A 24,817-nucleotide genomic window follows, 5' to 3' on the forward strand; every position below is an offset into this window, starting at 1 on the left:
GATAAAGTGTAGTAGGTAGTAAAGAGCTTTAATCTCAAATGGCCTGGGTTACAGTTGTAAGGAACTACTCTGCCAATTAGTGAGTAAGTTATTTAACCTCAATGAAATTATAAAATGAAGGATTTGGACTGGGTGATTGCTATCATAGCGATTGAATTCATTCACTTAATACCATTCTAGCACAAGGGTATATAAAGATTATTAGTCTTTACTTTCTAGGCTCTAATGTCTAGTGGGCCATACAATTGTTTATATAGTGTGATAAGTACTGTGTTAAACAGAGGTGTGAAAAATGGAGTAGTAGAGAGAGAAAGAAATCATAGTTTGAGATCGAGTGAGATTTGCTGGTCTTCGAAGGTATACTATTTTGGTGGCCCAATGAATTAGAGCAGGGACTTCTGGCAGAGGGAGCAATTTGATATCATGGTTTTTAACCTCAACACTATTGACAGTTTGGGCCAGATAGTTTTATTGTGGGGGTGCTGTCCTTTTTCCTCCGTGTCTTAACCCACAAAATGCCAGTAGTACCCCTTTGCCGCAATTGTGACAACTAAAAATGTCTCCAGATATTGCCAGGTGTGCCCTGGGGCAAAATTTAAGAAACACTAATTGAAATAGAGGAATGGTAATGTAAAAGTATGTTTTCAGAGGAGAAACTAATAGTAGAATATAGAAGGAACACTGGTGATATTGGGAGGGAAGGGATTGTGGGAGATGAGACTAGAAAGGTAGTTTGAGGCTAGATCACGAGGAATAAGTGCCACGTTAGGGTGACTGAGAGGTAAGAGAATGGTTTAGGGAATGGAGTAAAAGGAATGAGATACTTGGGATTCCCCTTGTATGAGGGAGTCCTGCTAATTTGGCTTTTCCTTCTCTGTCGCCGAACGGAGTACTGAACTGAAAACAAAAATACCTTTATTGTCTTCCCCTTCTCTTTCAGCTCTTTCTTTCCCCATCCCCAATTCCCTCTCCCCACTGAGAGCTTCTGTCCAGCTCTGTTGAAAGGTCATTGAGAGAGAGGAATCTGGGTTATAGAACGATGGTACAGTCATGTGTCACATGATGTTGTTTGGATCTGTCACGGTGACCCCATAAGATTATAATGGAGCTGAAAGATTCCTGTTGCCTAGTGATGTCATAGCGATTGTAAAGTCAAAGTACAGTACTCGTTTGTGGTGATAGTGGTTTAAACAAATCTGCTGCCAGGCATGTAAAAGTATAGCACAGATATGTACAGTATATAGTACTTGATAATGATGATAAACAAGTGTTAACTGGTTTATGTATTATGTAAAGTAATAATACTTTTTATTATTACTTTAGAGTATACTCTTCCTTTTTATAGAAGTTTGCTATAAAACAGCTTGTCATGTTATGATGGCAGCAGCCTATTATATCATGTTTACCAGGTCTCTTGATTGCACCAGTTTCTCTTATGCTTGATCTAATGATCTCTTGTTTTGGACGGTAGCAAGCTGTGCAGGCTTGTAGCCTAGGAGCAGTAGGCTACACCATATAGCCTAATGTGTAGTTGGCTGTACCATCTGAGTTTGTGTATGTACACTCTGTGATGTTCTAATAACAAAGAAATCATCTAATGACGCCTTTCTCAGAACATATCCCTGTTGTTAAGTGGCACATGACTATTTTCCCAATGTGTCTATTACTTAAGCAGTGGATTATCAAAGTACATGCCTTTTTTACCACACTTACCCACCCCAAATATAAGGGACTAGAATCTGGCATCTGCATCGGAAAGTACTAACTGTTGAGCGAGATTTGGGGGTCTTCAAAGGTGTACTGTTTTACATCTACTACTCTCCATGGTTTGTGTAGGTGTTATTTTACAGCTTTTAAAATAGATTGATGCACAAACAGTTGCAATTATTCCATTGGCTCCTATTTGAGAGGGTGTTTTGTTGTTGTTGTTTTTAAACAGCATCTGTATTTTCAATGAAAATGATGTAGTTAGTGGAAGAGTACAGGACTTTGAATCAGAAGGGCCGCATTTTAATTCCAGTTATCTTGCCTCTCTGTGAGTCACATAACTTACCTGTTGGGTCCTTTTATCAGTAAAACCAGGGTGTTGGAGAAGAGATGACTTTAAGCTACTTTTTTTTTTTTAAAGAGTTCATAATTTTTATCTTTGTCCCTAGAGATGTAGGTAAAACGAGTCTAGAGAAGAGAAATTTTCAAGTACTGAAGGAAAATAGGAAAGGTTAAAAAGTTGATAGGTTTATGAGTAGTTGGATTGACAAGTAAAGGGAGGGATAATATAATTGAATGTTTCATCATTAGGTCACTTAATCTCAAACTTATTGGTCTCAGGACCCCTTTGTAATTATTGGGGACCCTAAAAGAGCTTTTGTTTTTATGGGGTTATATCCAGTGATACTTACTGTATTAGAAATTAAAACAGACATTTAAAAAATTTATACATTCAGAAATAACAAAACCTATCGCATGTTAATGTAAAAAATACTTTTATGAAAAATGACTTTTCTGGAACAAAAATGAATGAGAAGAGTGTCATCGTTTACATTTTTGCAAATATCTCATCTGGCTTAATAGAAGACAGCTGGATTCCCTATCTGCTTCTGCCTTCAATTTGTTGTCATACAATACATCATGTAGCCTCTGGAAGAACTCCACTATACACCTGAGAGAGAATGACAGTAAAAATGGCAAATAATGTCACTTTATTATGAAAACAATTTTAATCTCTTTGATCTCCTGAAAGAGTCTTAGTGGACCACACTTAGAGACTCCCAAGGGAAGTTTGACACTATCTTTTCAGAGCCTCACTTACTATAAACTTTTACCATTTTAAAGAAACTTTTATTAGCATTTATTTGCTGAATTTACTCCTAGGCCATAAATTTTTGTTTCTTCTGGGATATCTTTTTCTTCTGTGCAACCTCCTCTTGTGGTTTAGGAACAACCTGCTCTTTTTCAATAGGGATCATCTCAGTATGGCAGGGAGAGCTCATATAGGGGTTAATATGCCCATAAGCTCTGTGAGTTCTGCGCCACATCTTGGGAGCTTTGTTCACCTGGATATGCTCAATCTACATCTAAACCCTTAAGTTCAGCATTACTCTGCATTTTTAAGCATGTGCAGCAAAAATTCACTCTTTGCGGACCACCCTGTGTCCAGCCCCACTGTTTGGCCTGGGCATGTCTTCCAACTCCAGCATTGTAACGGCGGATTGGCACACGTTTCTGTAAAGTAACGTCCTTCACATATTTGGTGGCTTTTCAGATATGCATACCTCGATGGCTTGGGTGTTTCACAAATGTTCTTAAAAGAAACATGAAGATTTAAACCTCTTGATTTGCTTCATTTCGTGGGGTTTTCTGGGTCAAGTAAATAGCGAACCATTTTCAGAGATCATCAGGCCACTCATGGGAAGAGTTAAATTTTTGCTAAAATTTTTTATTGAGATAATTTACATACAGGCACGTTTACAAGTCTTAAGTGTGTAGTTTGATAAATTTTTACAAATGTTTACATCTGTATAACTACCATTGAGCCAATAATACAGAACATTTCCAGCATCCCACCCAGAAATCTCCCCACATGTCTCCATCTCCCTGCTTCCTCCAAAAAACACCTCACAATATTCTGCCCTCTATCTTTAAGCGAATTAGTTATGCCTGTTTTTGAACTTCACATAAATGGAATAATACAATATGCACTCATGAATCTTGCTTCTTTTGCCTAACACACGATTGATTAATTTCTTTTTCATTACTTTGTAGTCATTATATGAAATATACCATGGTTTATTTATCCATTCTACTGTTGGTGGACACTGGATTATTTATAGTGTTTTCACTAATTATAGAGTGTTGCTGCGATTACTTGGTCATCTTTTGGTACACACCCAGAAGTTGCTGGGTCATAGGATCTATGTGCGTTTAGCTTTAGTAAATACTGCCAACCAGATTTCCCAAATAAATATACTGGTTGTACCAGTATAAAATCCCACCAGCTTTTTCACATTGCTCTTCCTTACCAACATAGTATTGTCAGTCCTTCTAACTTTAACCATTTTGATGGAGATTTAGGAATATCTAATTGGGGTTTAAATATTCATTTGCTTGTATCTGTTGGTGTTTAGAACCTTTTCATACGTTTATTGGTCTTTTGACTGTTTAACTCCTACCTATAAAAACTGAAGTTTGGCTAGTAGACAGCTTGAAGTCTTGCAGTTCAAAATCACCAGTTGAGTGAATTCTCAAATAAGATTTTTAAAAATGAAAATCTATTAGTGACAAAAGGGAGGTTAAACACCCTGTTAATTTTAAAAAATATGCGTTTGGTTTTTAGAATATGTCTGAAAAGATATTTGCTCTTGAGAGATTCAGTACTTCAGACTAAAATATGGCCTTTAACTATAAACCAGGAAGACAAGAAATAAATATTGGTGAGGATGTGGAGAAAAGGGCACTCTTGTGTACTATTGGTGGAAATGTAAATTGGTTTGGCCCTTATGGAAAAACAGTATGGAGATTCCTCAGAAAATTAAAGATAGAACTACCTTATGACCCAGGAATTCCACTTCTGGATATTTAACTGAAGAAAGCCAAAACACTAACTTGAAAAGATATGTGCACCCCCATGTTCACTGCAGCACAATTTACAATAGCGAAGACTTGAAAACAACCTAAGTGTCCATCAGTGGATGAATAGATAACAAAATTGTGTGTGTGTGTATAAATATGAATATTATTCAGCCATTAAAAAGAATGAAATCTTACCATTTTTGACAACATGAATGGACCTCAAGGGCATTATGCTAAGTGAAGTGAGTCAGAGAAAGACAAATACCCCCATGGTCTTTCTTATATGTGGAATCAAAAACAAAACAAAACCCTAGCTCATAGATACAGAGAACAGATTGGTGATTGCCAGAGCGGGTAGGATGGATGGGAGAAATGGGTGAAGAGGTGTGTCAAAAGGTTAAAAAAGAAAATTATTGAATGTCAAAAGAAATAGAGAAACAAAGAAGTTTTATTCAATTTTGCATCTGTTCCATTGTCCAGGACTTTTTTATGCATCACAATAAATATCTAAGTTTAGCTATTTTTTGTGTGACATTCACTCTGTAAAAGGCATTTTTAAAAGAATTTACTTGGCTATCCTGCTTTTGCGTGGGGGGAGGGCTAGACTGATTCTATTTTCAGGGTCTGACACAGAGTAGGTGTTCAGTAATGTCACCAAGATAAGTTATCTTTTTCATAGATTTTTTTAATCCTGTTTTTAATTTTTAAACTAGATTTCACCTAAATAAACATGTTTTAAGGAATGGGCAAGGAAAAGATAACACTTGAATACTCTTAAGACTACCTGATTTGTTTTTGGTAAGATTGCATATGTTTTAATCATCGGTGAACTTTTTGAATAGGCCAAATGTTCTTCATTAAAATTTAGCTCCTAATGCCAGAGATATGAGGTTATGCATGCCACTCAGTGGTACTTGAGGTTATTGCTGCTGGTCTGACACTGTTAACATCTACTGCATTAGACTATTCTATACCGTTTCTTACACCTTTTTTCCTCAATCCTTATAGGCTCTAACTTAGCCTACTACTCATCTGTATCCTTGTAAGATATGACTCGAATGTTCTGAGAAATTTTTGTAGATACTCTCTACCTTCATTTAAGTTACTTCTCCCCTTTTCTAAACTTTTTACTAAGGAAGAATTAGACACACAAAGATGTAGGTAAACTCTCATCAACTAGCTTTAATTCATGGCTATTCTTTTTAACGTACCCTCTCATTTTAAAGCAAATCGCAGACAGTATTTCATCTTAAATGTTTCGTATATCCTAGTCTAATCTAGAATTTCTTCCTTGGTGCTCACATTGTCCTCTCTTGTAAACTATATATAGGTTCTTAACGTAGTTCTCAGATACTCTTTCTACGTTGTAAATCTCTCAACAGTAGCTAATGTGTTGCGCCTATATGAAGTTCTTTCAGCAGTGGGCAGCTGGCATTGGCTTGCGCTGCACTCTTTCTCGGGCAACTCTAAGGTCCGCAGGCCTCAGGCGAGTGGCTGCTGGCCTCAGTATGCCCTGTGCCTTTTGCTGAGTGACTCTAGGCTCATCACTGGTGCCAAATCATAATCTGCATTAATCTGGTGAATAGCACTTATCCCACCCTAGTGACTCCCTGAGACCCCACCTTATCTAACTCACATACTGCCTAGAACTCTTTCCTCATTGAGCCTGACAGCTGCTGGCAACAAACAACTGTCTTGGAGTGCCTTGAGCCTTTTACTGAGCTGCCCCAGGCCGTGTACTGATGGCAGCCAGCTTCAGTTCACAGCATGGCCTCCCACACGCCTCCAGGTCCAGCATAGGCAGCTACCAACCGCAGATCACTTTATAGTTCCTACCAGTTTGCTCCAGTCCAGTTATAGGAAGTGGCTGGCCTTGGCCTGCACCAGAGCCCCTCCCAAGAGGCCTCAGAACACACACCTGGTAGCTGGCTTCAGACTACAATAAAGTACCACCCGAATAGCCCCATAGCAGCATAACCAAAGGGTGGTCTCGGCAGACACCAGAGCCCACTGGGGCAATTCCCACTCTGGAGTCAGTCTTCGCACAGCAGCTCATACACTGTGGTTGTGGTCAATCCTCACAGCTTAAAGGTCAATTCCACCCACTGGTGGGCTAACAGCAATTAACAGGAGAGAACTCCAGGAAAAGGAACTAAAAGAATGAAACAAAGGCAAGAAATCTGCCAGATACAGAATTCAAAACACTGTTTAGAAGGATGCTCAAGGAACTTAGAACTTCAATAAAGGGATAGTAAGCATAAAAAATGACATAGAAATCATCGAAAATGACCAGTCAGAAATGAAAAATACAATAACTGAAATGAAGAATACACTACAAGGAATCAATAGCAGATTAGATGAAACATGTTTGAAGCAGCTATTTGGAAGACAAGCAGAAGACACCCAATCAGAACAGTAAAAAAAAAAAAAAAAAAAAAGATTTAAAAAATGAGAATAGTTTAAAGAACCTCTAGGACAACATCAAGTGAAGCATTTGCATCATAGGGGTACCAGAAGAAGAAGAGAGCAAGGAAGGCATTGAGAACCTACTTGAAGAAATTACTGAAAATTACCCTAACCTAGTGAAAGAAATAGACATACAAACAAGTAAAGGAAGCACAGAGTCCCAAACAAGATGAACCCAAAAAGGCCCACACGAACACACATCATAATTCAAATGGCAAAGGTCAAAGACAAAGATAATCTTTTTTTTTTTTTTTTTTAAGGCAAGGCAACCCTTGGTTGACCTCACAGATTGTCAGCTTACAGTCCTTTATTTTTATTTTTATTTTTTATATTTTACGCCTACAACACCTGGTCTTCCTAAGTGGCCTCCCGTCCAAGTACTAACAAGGCCCGACCCTGCTTAGCTTCCGAGATCAGACAGGATTGGGGACAAAGAGAATCTTAAAAGCAGCAAGAGTAAAGCAAATTAACTACTTAAAGGGAGCTCCCCCAAGACTATCAGCTGATTTCTCGAAACGTTTCATGCCAGAGGGAATTAGCACAAAATAGTCAAAATGATGAAAGCAAGGCTCTACAACCAAGACGACTATGACTATTCTACCCAGCAAGTCTATTGTAGGAGAGATGAAGAGCTTCCCAGGCAAGAAAAAGCCAAAGGAGTTCATCTCCACCAAACCAGTACTACAAGAAATGTTAAAGGGCCTTCATTAAAAGGAAGGGAGGGTGGGGAAGACCATAAATGTGAGTAATAAAATGGCAATAACTACACAGCTATTAATCATGTTAAATGTAAGTGGATTAAATGTTCCAATCAAAGGACAGGATGGGTGAATGGATAAGAAAACAAGACCCATATATATGCTGTCTACAAGAGACCCACTTCAGATTGAAAGACAGACTGAAAGAAAGTAAAGGGAAAAAGCTATTTCATGTGACAAAATGAAAGAAAAGCTGTGGTAGCAATACTTATATCAGACAAAAAATACTCTAAAACAAAGCCTATAATGAACAAAGAAGACCATTTCATAATAAAGGGATCAATTCAGCAAGAGGATATAACCCTTGTAAATATTTATGCACCCCCAACATAGGATCCACCTAAATGTATAAAGCAAATATTGACCAACATAAAGGGAGAGATCAACAGTAATAATACAGTCAGTTATAGTAGTGAATTTTTACACCCCATCGACAATAGTGGAAAAGAGAAAACAAGGAAACGATAACCTTAAGTGACACTTTAGGCCAGATAGGTTTGATATTTTTAGAGTATTTCACCCCAAAGCAGAATGTACGTTTTTTTCAAGTACACATAGAACATTTTTCAGATTGGACCATGTGTTAGGCCACAAAACAAGTGTCAGTAAATTTAAGATTTAAATCATATCAGAGGTCCTCTCTGACCCCATTGGTATGAAACTAGAGATCAATTACAAGAAAAATGGGAAAACAATCACATGGAGAGTAAATAACATATTACTAAATAATAGGTTAACAAAAATCAAGGAAGAAACCAAAAGATACCTTGAAACAAATGAAAATGAAAAACGACCCAAAATCTATGGGACACGACAAAAGCATTCCTAAGAGAGAAATTCATAGCAATACAGACATACCTCAGGAAACAAGGACAATCTCAATCTAAACTTTATGCTTAAAGGAAGTACAAAAAGAAAACAAAGTCCAAAGTGAGTAGAAGAAAGGAAATAATATAGATCAGAGTAGAAATAAAATAGTCTTAAAAAGTCAATGGTGAAACTAAGCTGATTATTTGAAAAGATAAAATTGATAAACCTTTAACCAGACTCATCAAGACAAAAGAGTGGACCCAAATAAAATAAAAAATGAAAGAGAAGTCACAACTTAGACCACAGAAATGCAAGAAATTATAAGAAAATACCGTGAACAATTATGCCAACAAATTTGACTATCTGGAAGAAATAGATAAATTTCTGGAAATGTTATCCAAGACAGAATCAAAAAGAAATAGAAAATCTGAACAGACTGATTACTACTAACAAAATCAAATCAGGAATCAAAAAACTCAACTAAAGTTTTGGACTGGATAATTTCACAGATGAATTTTGCCAAATATTCAAAGAATAATTAACACCTAAACTTCTTAAACTATTTCAAAAAATTTCAAGTCCAAATAAATGAAAGTGTATATTGTGCTCTTGGATAGGGAGAATTATCGTTAAAAATGTCCATACTATTCAAAACAATTTATAGATTCAGTGAAATCCCTATCAAAATACCAATGACATTTTTCACAGAACTAGAACATATCTTAAAATCTGTATGGAACCATAGAAGATCCTGAATAACCATGGCAATCTTGAGAAAAAAATTGGAGGTTTCACGATACCCGATATCAAACGATAGTACAAGGTTATAGTCATTAAAACAGCATGATACTGGCATAAAAACTGACCAGTGGAACAGACTAGAGAGCCCAGAAATAAACCTATGACTATGTGGTCATTTAATCTATGACAGAAGTGGCAAGAATATACAGTGGGGTTAAGACAGACTATTCAATAAATATTGCTGAGAAAACTGGACAGAGACATGCAAAAAGATGAAACTGCACCACCTTCTTACGAAATATACCAGAATAAACACAAAATAGATTAAAGACTTTAAGACTCGAAACCATAAAACTTCTAGAAGAAAACATAGGTAACAAACTGACGTTGCTCTTAGTAATATTTTTTCTTACATATCTCAGGCAGGGGAAACAAATAAACAGATGGGACTGCATCAAACTGAAAAGTTTTTGCACAGGAGAGGAAACAGTGAAAACAGAAAGACAACCTACTGAATGGGAGAATATATTTGCCAATGATACATCTGATAAGGGGTTAATATCCAAAATGTATAAAAAACTCATACAGCAACATCAAGAACAAAATCTAGTTAAAAAGTGGACAGAGAACCTAAGTAGACATTTCTCTAGAGGACATACAGATGGCCAATGGACATAAAAAAAGATGCTCAACATGACTAATGTTCAGAGAAATACAAATTAAAACAATGAGATATCACCTCACACCTATCAGAATGGCTATCATCAATAAATCAAGAAACATCAAGTGTTGGTGACGATGTGTAGAAAAGGGAACTCTCATGCACTGTTGGTAGAATTGCAAATTGGTACAGCCACTATGGAAAACAGTGTGTAGGTTCCTCAAAAAATTAAAGATGGAATTATCTTATGACCCAGTAATTCCACTTCTGAGTATCCAAAGGAAGCCAAAACACTAGTTTGAAAAGATACATGCACCCCTATGTTCACTGCAGTGTTATTTATAATAGCCAATATATGGAAACAACCTAAGTGTGATTCAGTAAAGATTATGTACATATACACAGTGGAATATTACTTGGTCATAAAAGTGAAATCTTAACATTTGCATCATCACGAATGGACCTAGAGGGTAATGCTAAGTGAAATAAGTCAGAGAAAGACAAATACCACATGATTTCACTTATATGTGGAATATAAAAGAAAGAAATGAACAAACAAAACAGTCATAGATACAGAGAACAAGCTGATGGTTGCCAAATGGGAGGGTTTTGGGGGGCTGGATGAAAAAGGTGAAGGGCTTAAGAAGTAGAAATTGGTAGTTACAACATAGTCACAGGGATGTAAAGTGCAGCATAGGGAATACAGTCAATAACATTGTAATAACATGGTGCCAGGGGGATACTAGACTTACCAGGGGATCACTTCCTACATAGAAATGCTTAACCACTGCGCTATACACACAAAACTAAAGTAATAGTGAATGTTAGCTGTAATTGAAAAATAAACTAATATGATACATACTACAACTTGAAGAACGAATCTTGCAAACAGTTATCCTAAGTGAAAAGTCAGTCACAAAAGACTCCATATTGTATAGCATTTATATGAAATTTCCAGAATAGGCAAATCTATAAAGACCAAAAAAAAAAAAAATAGGTTGAGGCTAGAGCTAAGGGAGGAGGGAAAGGGGAGCGACTGGTAATAGGTGTTGGGTTTCTTTTGGGGATGATGAGAATGTTCTAAAATTGTGATAGCTGTACAACTCTGAATAAACCAAAAACAATTGAATTGTATGCATTAAATGAATTATGTATGGCATGTGAATTATTTTAAGGCCGTTATTTTCAAATTATATGCAACTTAAAATATAGTGAAGATAATCTTGACTTAAAGGAGTTTTTTTTTTTTTAACGGTAAGGTTATATATATTTAATATATATAACGGTAAATATATATATTTACACTGCGTGTTCGCCGAGTCAGATTACCTCTGTGTACCTCAGCATTTCCAATCTGTAAAATTGTGATAATGAGTATTTACCTCTTAGGATTATTATGAGTAATAAGTAAGTTAATAAGTCAAAATGCTTTAAATGATACCTGGCACATGGTAAGTACTCAATAAATGTTAACTGTTATTTATGTGTCACCCCTGACCCATTGTTTTTCACTTCCTTTTTGGTTCTTTTTCTGCTTTTATTCCATACTGTTCTCCTAATTTCTCTCCTTTCTCTCCATCTCTTCATATTGTTGATTTGAAATAAATCTAGATTGTATTTACTGAGTATTGATGTTTTAAGGCTAAGTTTTCATTTGATGTTTTAGATGTATTTGTTTGGATGCCTGTTGGCATTGGCTGCATAATTTAAAAGATAGTGTTTTTTGAGAACTTTTGTAATGTTTTATTTCTTAAGGTAAGTGCTATGGAGCTGAGTACATAGATGTGCTATTTTAGTCTCATTTTTTTGTGTACCTAAACTTGCATTTTACATACACGTTTATAAAAAAGAAAAAGTGTTATAGTGTATTTCAGGGACATGATCTTGCCTTAGTTTTATTTTGTCTTTAAGGACAATTCCGAATTTTTATTTGTGGATGGCAGGATTTTATATCAAGAAAACCAACTGAGGAACTAGTAAGTGGTTTGAATATGATTACTGTGCTAAAATAAGTTATTTAATTTCCATATATTTATGAATTTCCAAAATTTCCTTCAGTTGAATTCTTACTTTATTCCACTGTTAAAAGACATAACTTTCAAGCTTTTGAATTTATTGAGACTTAATTTACAGCCTAGCATGTGGTCTGTCCTGGAGAATGCTTTCAAGATTCTCTTTGTATTTGCTTTTATATTATATATTTATTTTATTTTATTTGCTTTTGACATTTTGATTAAGATGTTTCTCATTCTAGTCTGTATTTATCCTGCTTTGAGTTCATTGAGACTCTTGGATATGCAGATAATGTTTTTCTTTGAATTTGGGCCATAGTTTCTTCAAATATATTTTTTGTTTTATTTTTTATTTTGTTTTTCTGCCACTTCATTATGTACATGACGGTTTGCTTAATCATGTCCCATGTTTCTCTGAAATTCTCTTTTTTTTAACCTCTCTGTTCTTCAAATTGCTTAATCTGTTCATCTGTCTTTTAGTTTGTTGATTGGTTGTTCTCAAAGCTTATATCTGTTGAACCACTTAAGTGAATTTTTCATTTCAGTTACTGTATTTTCTGACTCCAGAATTTTCATTTGGTGGTTTCATTAATTTCCAGCATCTCTTTATTGATAGTCTGTTTAAACTTTGGCGTCGTATTTTCCTTTACTTCTTTTAAGCATAGTTGTTTTTAGTTCTTTGAACATACCCAAAATAGCTGTTTCGAACTCTGCTGTCTGACATGTGGACCCTCTCAAAGATGGTTTCTTTTGCTTGCTTTTTTCCCTCCTGTGTATACACCACAATTTCCTGGCTTGTTCCCCCATCTTGTAATATTTCGGGGTGAAAACTGGACCTTTCATATAACTTAAGCAACTTTAAGTACTGATTTCCCTACTACTCATCCCCAGGGCTCCTTGTTATTTGCTTGATTATTTGTCTAATGACTGGATGGACTACTTTAATGAAGTCTATTTTCTCCATGATTTTGCTTTTCAGAGGGGCACAGTCTTGGTTATGCACACAGTTACCTTGGGATGAAAGTGGTTTTATAGTGAGGCTTTCTTTGTATGTTTTTTGGTGATAACTATTAAGCTGTCAGCCTCTGTTGGAATCACATGGAAATGCTAGTCTCCACTAATTGTTGGCTGGTGGCTCTGTGGTTTTAGGTGAAGCCCTGGGATTTAATTGCCCCTCAGTCTGTTTCAGTTCAATTTTTCTGTTTTCCAGGGGGTAATCTTTGAGGTCAGTCTCTGAGGTTTGTTCTGACTTGGGTGTGGGGGTTCTTCTTAGCTGTCTGTCTCTTTACATGGTTCTGTTAGCTGGTTTAAAGTTTAGCTTGTTGCTCTCATGGAACAGCCAGTCTCTTCATTGCTTATTGCCTCTGTCTCCATTGTTTTCTAATGCACCCTCAGGCTTGAATTTTCCCTGTACTGTTTCAAATAAGTCAGTTCACTTTGAGAGAACCTACCCACCCTGAGCAACACCTTTACACCATTGATTCAGAACGGGGGTGGAACAATGATCTACTTCTCTAGGCATCACTCAACTTCTTTTCTTTTTTTGGTGGGGGGGGGGTGGCGTGTGTGACATGGGTTAACGCAATCCAGTAAGTTTCGGGTGTGCACTTGAGCAGAGTGCTGGGTGGGAGCTACAGTCTCTGGTCTTAGCTTGTCTCCTGGCGTGGAACCTTGGCCCTATGAAGGAGATAGAACAGAGGTCATTAGGACTGCATTATTCTTCCCTACTGAACTTGGGTCCAGCTTCTGCTCTGTAGTTAGGGCCTGGATAGAAGAAAAGGAGACCCCAGATCTCTCAGCTGCTCTTGCCTGCAGTAGTAGATCTTCTGCAACTCAAACTTGGGGATAATGCAGTAAGCTAGCTGCCTTCTCCTCTTGGAGAAATACCTTGACTAGGAGCTTGCGGGGAGAGAGTCCTGTGTTTATGGCTGCACCAATCTGGAATGGAGTATCTGTCCTGCTGAGCTGGCTCGGAATGCCACAGACTCTATTCTTACTGAGATATAGTAGATATTCTTGAATGAGTGTTTTCTTCATTTACTAAATACCCTTAGTACACTTTGTTTAAAATGTTTTTTAAATGTTTTAAAGACTGCATTTTTAAAAATAATTTTCACCAGTTAATGATTGTTTCATTTTGTAGAGTGTCCACAGAGCTTCTGATGCCATCATTGTAGAAGTCGTTTTTAACTTAAAATTACTCATTGCCTACAGCCACTTAAAAGTTCATGGTTGAAAATGCCTTGGGAAGAATGCTGGAATTCATTTTATATGGATATATAAAAGCTTCCAATATCCTAATTGTGTACCTATGACTTGACAGACACTTAGTATGGAGGAATTTTGAATAAGAGTGTTTACCAAGCATTCCTAAATGAATAAATTTCTGCTGTCACAAAGAATTTAGAATGCAGTATGCAGTTCTTTTGTGGCAACTTGTAGGGAAGTTATCTATAGGAAGTAGCAGTGGCTATAAATACTGATGGTAGTGACAAATTGGAGGGGATATTTAATAGTGGTGATAATAGAATAATGAGCATTTAGCTCAAGTAATAATATTTGAATTTAACAAAGATTAATTAAATACCTTCATTTGCATTAGCCTGTTAGTGTTTGGTTGTGAACTAGCATCACACTGGGGTAGGGGAGTTGTACTTAATATAGCTGCTTTGACTGGTTTTGGTTAATTTATCCTAATGTTTAATGACAGTGATGAGTTCTGTGCTAATGATAATGGCAGTCCTGGTAGAACTAAGAGAAGATAGGCCATTACTCTTGAGCAAAGGCTACATTTTAACACTGTTTAGGAATACTTAGGTTTAGATCAGTGGACTCAGCTATTGAAAATAACTTGCTTCATTTCAAACTCCGTAATGCGAAATCTCATCTCATCATTGAACAATAGTTTTTATAACATGGTTTTGGATTATGCCTATTTCTTAGGAATACAACTCTTGTGTTTCAGAAGAAAAGCCTGGATTGTAGCCATTAATGATGACACAGAATACTTAACATGAGAAAATGAAAATTAAGTGAAAAGTCCAGTTTCATAAAATATGTTTCTGCTTTAAAAATGATAGAATATATCTTGGAGGTGGGGATATGGTGAGATTAATGGTAATTTTTTCTTTATCTTCCAGCATTATTGATGTATGGGATGGCGGTTAAAACTGTAGACCCCTGGAGCTAGTACTGTCTAGATTAGAATCCTGACTCTTCCACTTTGCTTATTCACTCTGCCCCAGTTTCTTTACTCCCAAGTGGCCTAACAATAGGCTTGTTCTGAGGATTAAATAAATTTATACATATAATTTACTTGGAATAGTGTGTGACACAAACACTCAAATGTTAGCTATTTTAATCACTATTAATAAGAAAATTTTTATTTAAAATTTGAGGTATGTCAGCCTGGCTCTGATAGTATTGAAATTGGGGAAGGGGTTGAGAGGTGACATTGGAAAAATAAGTTAGGGCTGATTGTGAATGACCTTGAATAACAGTTCTTATGTAAAAGGTGGAGAGGAGTAAGCCAGTAACTGTTTCAGAGATTTGAAAGTGTTGGGAGATTAATTTAGTATTAACATACTAAAGAGATTGGTAGTGTGGAGACCAGCCAGGATGTTTAAAATTGGAGTCTAGCCTAGAGTGTAGGAGTGGGAGTGGAAAAGATAACATTGGACACATCATAAAAGAGGAATTGTTGGAGATGAAAAGGGAGAGGATTTGACTTTGTTTTTACTACTCTCCCTGTCCCCCTCCCCCATTTTAGTTTTGAGCACCCACCTTTTGTGTGCCAGTGAATCCTTGGGATTCAGTGATGAACAGAGTTCATACAGCTTCTGTCCTTACAGAGCTTTAATTTTTTGGTAGGCATAGAGATCATCAAACAGATGCTATGAAAGAAAGGTACAGCTGACTCTGAGAGCCTCAAGAGTACATACAGTAAGTCCTCACTTAATGTCATTGCTAGGTTCTGTGACTTTAAGTGAAATCACATATAATGAAACCCAGTTTTACCATAGGCTAATTGACATAAAGAAGAGTTTATATCATCATCAGTGTTAAAAGGAAATGATGGTGAGGTTATTCGAGGACCTGCTGTACTTGATGGAGTCTGTCAGATTTGAGAACTGATGAATCAGTGTGGGAAAAACTAAGACTGCTTGTGCAGAGGCCCCAGAGTAAGGCAGCATGAGGGGAGTACATTTTGAAGGAACAAGGAGAAGACAAGTTGAACAGGACTTAAAACAAGTGGGGTAGTTGCAAATTGAGACTGGAGTTGGGTGTTTGAGGAGCTTTAGACCATTAGAGAAGTATTTTGGTCTTTATCCTGGTCTTTGAAGATTTTTAAGCAGGGCTACGACATGATATGGTTTGCATTTTAATAAGACTCAGTGATCATTTCTAATGTAAAAAGGTAAAACATGATTGAAGGAATGGTTGCAAGCTTGACAGTAAGCATGCTTTTAAGAGAAAGAACAGTCTCTTAATCTTTGTCCCCCGTTTTTTCCCTCTTAATTAATTCTTCCCCTGTGAATTTAGAAAGATCATTGTCTTGGGAGCTATGGTGAATCTTCATGGGTATAATGGAAGAGTCAACAACAGCTTTGGAGTCTTAACAGAGGCCACCTGCCATCTTGGACAGGCTCATGTACTTGATCTTTCAGTTTCTGTTAAATTGTACTGATAGCCATGGGATAGGTATCCTGATGATTAAATGAAGTTATACAAATAAAGCACCTACTAGTGTGCCTGATACATAAGCGCTCATAACTTTTCTAGAGTAATGTATAAATTAAGATGGAACTGGAAAGGAGCCTGTGATGCTGTGATTTATAATACGAATATATTTGTTCTTCATCCTAGTTCCCTGGCACAGCTTTTAAAACCCTTGGAATCATCCCAAGTGTGGAGAGCCTTGAAGATGTCTTTTATTATGTTAATTAGTGGAGTGGAAGGTTAAGGGTGGGGTACTGACCATGTGATTGAAGGGTTGGTACTTTCGGTCCTGCCCCTCCCTCGCCTCTTGCCTCCTCTGGGGAGAGGAGAGGGGCTGGAAATTAAGTTAAATTGTCAGTGACTTGCGATCCAATTAGTTGTGTGTATGTAATGAAGCCTCTATAAAAACCCAGAAGGATAGAGTTCAGATAGCTTCCAGGATGGTGAACTCGTGGAGATTTGGGGAGAGTGGCCCTCTTGGAGAGGGCTTGGAAGTTCCTTGCCTTTTCCCCATATCTTGCCCTATGCATTTCTTCCATTTGGCTATTTCTGAGCTATATCCTTTTATAATAAACCAATGATCTAGTAAGCAAATGTTTCTGAGTTTTGTGACTCGTTCTAGCAAATTAAACCTTGAAACCTCCAATCTATAGCTAGTAAGAAGCACAGGTGACAGTCTTGTGGGACTGAGCCCTTAACCTGTGGGATCTGATGCTATCTCCATCCAAGCAGATAGTGTCAGAATTGAGTTGAATTGTAGGAAACTCAGCTGGTGTTGCAGAGAATTTGCTTGGTGTGGGGAAAAAACTCCACACATTGTAATTTGATGCAGAATCATAGAGCCACAGGGAAACTGAATGAAATGGACCAGCAAGTCCACAAAATTTTTTGAAGAGTATAAATACTGAAACCTATTTTGCCTTGCTAGAGTGGTTATGGATCGTAGTCTCTGAATATAATTGATTGTGAGTGTGTCACAAGTGAAAATAAATTGTTAAATAGTTAAATACAATAGCAATGTTTGCAAATGAGGTTATCTAAAATTTAGAGTCAGGATTATCCCCGAGTAATTATTTCCCCCTCATATTTCAATGCGTTTTCTTAGAAGGGATTAGAAAAAAGAAACCTAGAAGTCCAGATACCAAGCAGAATGTCTACACATAACTATTTTTTGTTATCTTTGTGTTCTGCTTCATACAGTTTTGGGATTTGAGCAGTTTCTCTGTGTGTCCATGAAGTGTGTCAAACCTGCAATACTTTGTATGTGTCATTTCTCATGTTGTGGTAGAAAAACTATCATATAGGATAAGATACTTTCCTTTTGTACAACAGTACGTAAAAACTGCCTTTTTAGCATATGAATCTGTCATAACAATAGAAATTACAATTAAAAATTCAAAAATGTCTAAGTATTAGTGGCTTAAAAATATTTTCATACTCAAATGGTAGTTATTTTGAAATGAAGCTTAGTACTTAAAAAGATGCTTCATATGGGATTACAATAAAGGTAGAATCTTTATACATTTCACATTAAAATTTTAAATCAGCATAATTTAAGTTCTATCTGCTAGTGTATTAATTACAAAATAATTGTCTAAGTTATAATTAAAGTTTAAATTTTGTCATTAGTAGAGAAGTGTAGTGATCTAGTGTCTGGTAAAGATTAAGCACAGCTTGTATTTTACAGCTCGCTTCTCTCACCTCTGGAGAGTCAAGTATTTTAAGAAGGGGAAAACAAGGGTTAATGGATATGAGACATAGAAAGTGCATTAATAGAAAGGAAGAAAAATCAGTAATTTTGCCTTTTGATTTTAGTATGTAAAACCAGAATAGGTAAAATTCACAAGTTAATTTCTATGGATGATTTTAAGGATGGTCTATCAGATTGTTTTCTAAGAAACTCAACTCATTTTGATGTCCAGTAAAAGAAATAATTTGTTGGAGTGTTGGACTTGCTGTCGATTGCTTATTGTCTCTATCCTCAATCTGTAATATTAGTTCCATAAGAGCAGGGAGATTTGCCTGCTATGCACTGTCATATTCCCTTATGCTTAAAATGTGGCCCATTGTAGATGCTCAGCACATATTTCTTGATTCAGCTTTGAGTTTTTATTTAAACATTTTTTTTTTTTTTTGTCAAAAGAAAATTTACAAAGAGAGGGAACTGTAAGTATGCTAGTATCATATATACAGAATTGTGGAAGGTTTCAGTGTGTTGTATTAAAAGAGAGATTCTAGAATATAGGGAACAATTGAGCAGAGATGGGAATAATGACTGGGTAGAGAAAGACCATTCTTTGTCCTGAGGGTTTCTCCAGTATTAACAACCTCCAACTTGAAAACTGCTAGAGAAATTCAGTTCTGCAAAGTTTAAGTATAAATGGTTTGCTGCTTTTAGCGCGTACTTAGGTTATTTAAAAGAACATAATGCCAACCTTTATTCAGGTAAAGGTCATGGCTTTTCCCATCTTGGACGATGTCGAGATGCTAAGTTTGAATGTGGAAAAATGCTGTGTGTGTTCTAAAGTCAATCTAATATTGCCATTTTGTTTACATTTTGTATTGCAGAAATCTAAGATGTGTTCCAGTAAAATGTGAATGAAGGGGACGAGGGGGAGAATAGTGACTGTTAGTAATGTTGTTTTTCTAAAAATAACACTTTTAAGCTTTATGTAAAACTTAACTTCATACAGTAAATTTTCACACTGTGACTTGTTGAATTCGTGTGTTCCTATAGGAAGTTGTTGTCATTTGTGTCCAATTTTACATGGTTTGAATAATTATTGAGTATTTTAGTTCTGCATGTAAGATACTGCTGCTTTGACTTAATAGAAAGCTTGTTCTAGCCCTGCTAGGTGTCCCTAAATTCCTGTGACTTGGAGAACAAGCTCCTATGAGAGCCTTGAGACTGCTTTAAATCAAGTAAAGAAGAGTGATTCTCACTTGGGAATCCAGTTTGTTTCCTCCACTTGGATTAAATGGAATTTGTTAAGAACTGTAGTAGTGGTATTCTTAATAACTTAGTTGTAGCATATCTTTGATAATTTTTTTCCATTCAGACCTTTCCAAATTATATCTTAAAATATTCAAGTTCTTTCCTCAAATATTCAAGAACCCTGCACAGTACAGTATAAAAAGGGAAAAGAAAATTCTATTTTTTGAAAATTACTGTGTGCTTAGTATTCGTGAAACACCTTTATTAAAATAATTCTCATGGCATTTTTCTGGGTAGCATCTCAGTTTTAAAGAACTGGAAAAATTGTGATAGTGATTGTTACCTTTAAGATAGGCAGCTTGTGAGCAGCAGAGGGTGGGATTTTGAACGAGAATTATGTTTGAGTCCAGAAATTATTTTCGATTGCTCCATACCTATTTCTTACTCTTAATCTCTCAACCTAGCATATGGAGGAAAAGAAATTCAGTTTTTATGTGGTGATAGAGAGATGGCTGTTCAAAATAGAATAGAACAGAGTATGCTGTGTCGAGACCTGATATACTTTCTTAGTAAGTACTGGAAATCTAGAAATGGAGAGAACTTGACAGGTAGAAGAAACTAAGAAACCAAGAGACAGATGAGACAGGGAGAGGGATGGTAAGCAGCTTGAAGCTTTGCCAGTGGAATACGAAATGATTTAGTTCTGTGGTTTGAAAGAAAGGTATTTTATTTAGATGAGGGGTTACACACTGCCACCTTTACATGTACCTGAAAGTTATTTTGTTTATAGGGATAGTCCCTTAGTTATCCACAGAATACTTTTTGTCTAGAATAATTTATCCCTTGACTTTTGATTTGTCTATAGTTGGAGGTTTTGGGAATACATATAAATGGAAGAATGTTGAGCATAAACAAAACACATCTAATTTTAAAATATTTTAACTCAAATGATCTTGAAACATTAAAGTACTGCAAAGCAAGAGAACAGTCAGTTCTCTATATATACCTATCTGTATATAGATCGATAGATTTGATCATGGGGAAATATAACAAAATTTACCATTTTAACATTAAATGTACCGTTCCGGTGGCATTAAGTACATTCACATCGTTGCACAACCACACCACCATCCATCTCCAGAACTTTTTCATCTTCCCAAACTGAAACTGTACCCCTTAAACAATAAGTCCCCATTCCCCACTTTCCCCCAGCCCCAGGTAACCACCTTTTTACTTTGTCTCTATAGGTACTTCATATAAGTGGAATCGTAGAATATCTCTTTGACACTGGTTTATTTCACTTAGTATAATGTCCTCAAGGTTCATCCGTGTTGTAGCATATGCCAGAATTTCCTTCCTTTTTAATGCTAAATGATATTCCATTGTATGTATATACCGTATTTTGTTTATCTATTTGCCCTTGGGTTGTTTCCTGGAAAGACTTTGAGAGATACTACTGGTTTAGTGGACAGGGTGATAGAATTAATTCAAGAGTTGTTAACTTTCTACCTGTGCTTTGGTCAAATCATTTCTTAGAGCCTTGGTTTTCTGATTTATAGAAATGCCACAAATTCTATGTAAACTGTAAAGATGTACCTTTAAAATACCATTTTAATTTTGGTGTGCCTCGGGGTTCGCTCTCCCCAACTTGTCCTACTCCTGGCAATATATTATGCTACTTCTGTCTGTTTTTAACCTCATCAGTATTTGATATTATCAGTCTTAAACTTTTTATGCCAATTGACAAGTGAAACAAAATCTTGTTAGGAGGTGAATATTGGACTGTTCTGAAGTAAATGGGAAGTGTGTTTACCTTATGTATAACAAAATACATACATATAACCAGTGAGCTAAAGTTCTCAATCTTGTGAAACATTAGGATCAATCACAGTGAGGAAGTTTTTTTTGAAAAGTACTAATACCTAGGCTTCACTCACATATATTGTAATTCATTCAGTCGGGAATGGGGTTTGGACATTGGTTTGTTTTAAAGCACCTCAGATGATTGTACTGTGCAGCTAAGAATGAGGCCTATTGGTCTAATGAATATAGAATTGAGGGTTTGGTGGCATTCCCCTATATTCCTTTGTCAGGTAGCAAAGAAGAATTCCATTGTTAAACAGTTGGGATCTGTAGCCTTGTCATAGCTATGGAAGTGCTTGTGGCCAAAACCTTGCCAAAAGTGAAGTCAGGGTCACTTTACAAATTTGGTTGTATTGGAATAGTAGTAGTAGGTAGTATATAGTTTGAACCCTCTCCAAAGAAAAACTTCCCCAAAGTTTAAAGTTTCTGTTAAAACCACTTGTAAGCTTGTGTAAAAACCATTTATAATGCTCTAGTACCAGTGACGAATGTTAGTTGTACACTCCTTCCTGAGATGTCTTTAAAATCAGATTTTATTACCTTAGTTTATGTCTTGAGTATACACATTTTTTACAGTGTATTTAAGGCATTAGCACATTGAAGACAGGTGTTGTTTTTGCCATTCCATAATTGAATCAAAATGGCAACTAAGTACCTTGGTGTGATGTCTTTGGAATCCCAGGAGAAAACAAATATAAGACTGTATCTTTATGTCTTCTTGATATAACAGGTGATGTACCATTATTAGTTCATTAAGTTGAATATAGTATTAATGAAACTTTAGCTTTTCACTTTGTTGCCATCTCATTTATATAGCCACCTTCTCCTAAGATTCACTAGTTTAAATTTGAACAGTTCCTTAATTCATGTTTTTTATATCTAAAACAAATGTACTTTTTTCTTCTACTTGTAGGTTATGCAATGGTCTCTGCAAGATGGTTTATTCTTGAATTGGAGCTTTTTAAGACTAACAAATGCTGGTACTTCATCTTCTATAAGTGGACTATAATTTCTTTCCTCAAGACAACTACATAAGCAGACAAAATTGCAAAGATCTGCCCTGTGTCGAGTATGACAGCCACGACTCGTGGCTCTCCAGTAGGAGGGAATGACAACCAGGGCCAGGCTCCTGATGGACAGTCTCAGCCCCCTCCTCAACAGAATCAGGTAGGATGTTTAAGATATTACTTAAAGCATGGCAGGGATCCCCAACTCCTGGGCTGCAGACTGGTATAGGTCCGTGGTAGCAACTGGATCACACACAGGAGGTGAGCAGCGGGCAGGTGAGCAAGCGAAGCTTCATCTGTATTTGTAGCTTCTCCCCAGTGCTAGCATCACCGCCTCAGCTCCACCTTAGATCATCAGGCATTAGATTATCATAGGAGCACCGGTCTCTGGTACCAAAAAGTTGGGGACCACTATACTATAGAATACTTAAATAATGGAGCATGTTCTGAATAATTTGTGAAATAACCATAAAACTTATTTTAGAAAAGTAAATATGTTACTGTCTTACACAGTAACAAGAAAGCTCAAGTATTGGAGATGGTGACACTTGAGTATGTGGCCCATCTTTTTCTGGTGTCTTATACTCTCAGTCATCATTAAAATTAAGTATTTAATCCCTGTGTCAATTCTGGAACCTTATGGTTAAGGGAAGGGATTCAAGTCATGTTGCTTGTGTTCAAATTTAAGCTTTGCACCATATTAGCTTTATGACTCGGTTAATTATGTAAAATCTCTAAGCCTTAGCTTTTAATCTGTAAAATGGAGGTAACAAGAATATAACAACTTGATAAAGTTGTTAAGAGGATCAAGTGAAATAATGTTTGCAAAGAGCTAAAAATAGATTTTGATATCAAGATTTTATGCTGTTCTCCAAACTCATAGGGTGATATTCTTTTTATATTTTCTGGATGAATTTGTGTAAGATTTCTGTTATTTCTTCATTAATCATTTGGAAGATTTTACTGGTGTGAAACCATCTGGCCTGGGGTTTTATTTGCGGAAAGGGTTTGATTGCAAGATCCAACTTGATTTTTAATAGGGGAATTTTCTGGGTGTGTCTTTGTGTCTATCTTTGGTAAATCTGGATTTTTGTTTGTTTGGTGTCTTTAAGGAATTTGTCCATTTTGAATGTCGGGGTCTGTGGTAATATCTGCTTTTTAATTTCGGATACTGCTAATCTGTATTCTCTCTTCTGATCACTCTTTCTTAGGGATTTATCAAGTTCATTAAACCTTCCCTCAAACCAATTTTTGGCTTTAATTCTCTCCCCCCTCCCTACTTATATGTTTTTACCCTTAGATTTTTGTTCCCTTTACTTCTTTTGGATTTAGATTACTGTTCTTTTTCTCATTTCTTGTAGTGGGAGTTTAGATAATTGGTTTTCAGCCTTTTCTAATGTATACAGTTTTAAATTGGGAAATATTAAACTGAATGAGACAAACATATGAAAATTGTGATAAGCACGTGAATCACAGACATGCTGCTTACAATTGGTACATGCTTATGTAGAATTCTGTATGGACAAGTTTTTAGGCAAAAGTATTGTTATTGTAAGGTATACACTTAATATCTGTCATTCGAGGATAAGTTCTTACATTGTTCAGCTATAATAGATTAGATAGTCTCTCTATTACAAGTGTGATAGAAAAGAGCTTTGAGCATGTTATTCCTCCCTTTCTTTTTCTCCCTCTGCTATTTTAGAGAAGTGAGCAAGTCAGGTTTTAAATTTTTTTTTTTTTCATAAATATATGTTGACTTTCTTTTTCTTTCAGTTCCTACTTTTACGACATAAAAGTACTTAAGTGATGGTCACACATCTTGGACATCAAAAGTTATCTTTCTCATGTCATAAATTGGTTAGCCAGTATTCGGGTTTCTTTAAACATAGTCAAAAGGTTGGATGCCAAAGATTTCTATTTTTAAACCAGGAGCTAGTAAAGTTCCAGTATCTTTGCTATCTTTTTTTCTGATTTATATCTGTGGTCTCTCACATTTTCATTTTCTTATTCTCTACTCTTTAATGTTAAAATTTTAGTATTTCGCAAGATTCGACACTGTTGGACCAAGAAGAGGCAACTATAACATTAATTACTGCCCAACTTTTGGCTTTCTTTTGGAATATGCTTTTTACATATTGGTGCAAGAGGAATTTCTAAAATCAGGGGTTTTTTTTTTAGTTTAACATATAATATTTTTAAAAAGGGTGTTCCCACAGGAGAGAATTTTAGGCTCTAGTATATAGTAAAACTTGATAAATGAAAAGGCCCTGGCAAAG

General features: G+C 36.1%; 1 protein-coding gene across 6 annotated transcripts in view; it reads left to right on the forward strand.

Annotated features, from left to right (window-relative positions):
* Nucleotides 1–24,817, forward strand: part of USP9X (ubiquitin specific peptidase 9, X-linked) — a 117,945-nt gene that overhangs the window by 10,430 nt on the left and 82,698 nt on the right. For all 6 annotated transcript variants that reach the window (XM_023523715.1, XM_023523714.1, XM_011380753.2 and 3 more), the window contains one exon: nt 22,448–22,701. In XM_023523715.1, the coding sequence (XP_023379483.1) occupies nt 22,606–22,701 (96 nt within the window). In that variant the 5' untranslated portion in view covers nt 22,448–22,605. The remainder of the gene's footprint in view (nt 1–22,447; nt 22,702–24,817) is intronic.

This window comes from Pteropus vampyrus, unplaced genomic scaffold, assembly GCF_000151845.1.
Source record: "Pteropus vampyrus isolate Shadow unplaced genomic scaffold, Pvam_2.0 Scaffold404, whole genome shotgun sequence".
NCBI lineage: Eukaryota > Metazoa > Chordata > Mammalia > Chiroptera > Pteropodidae > Pteropus > Pteropus vampyrus.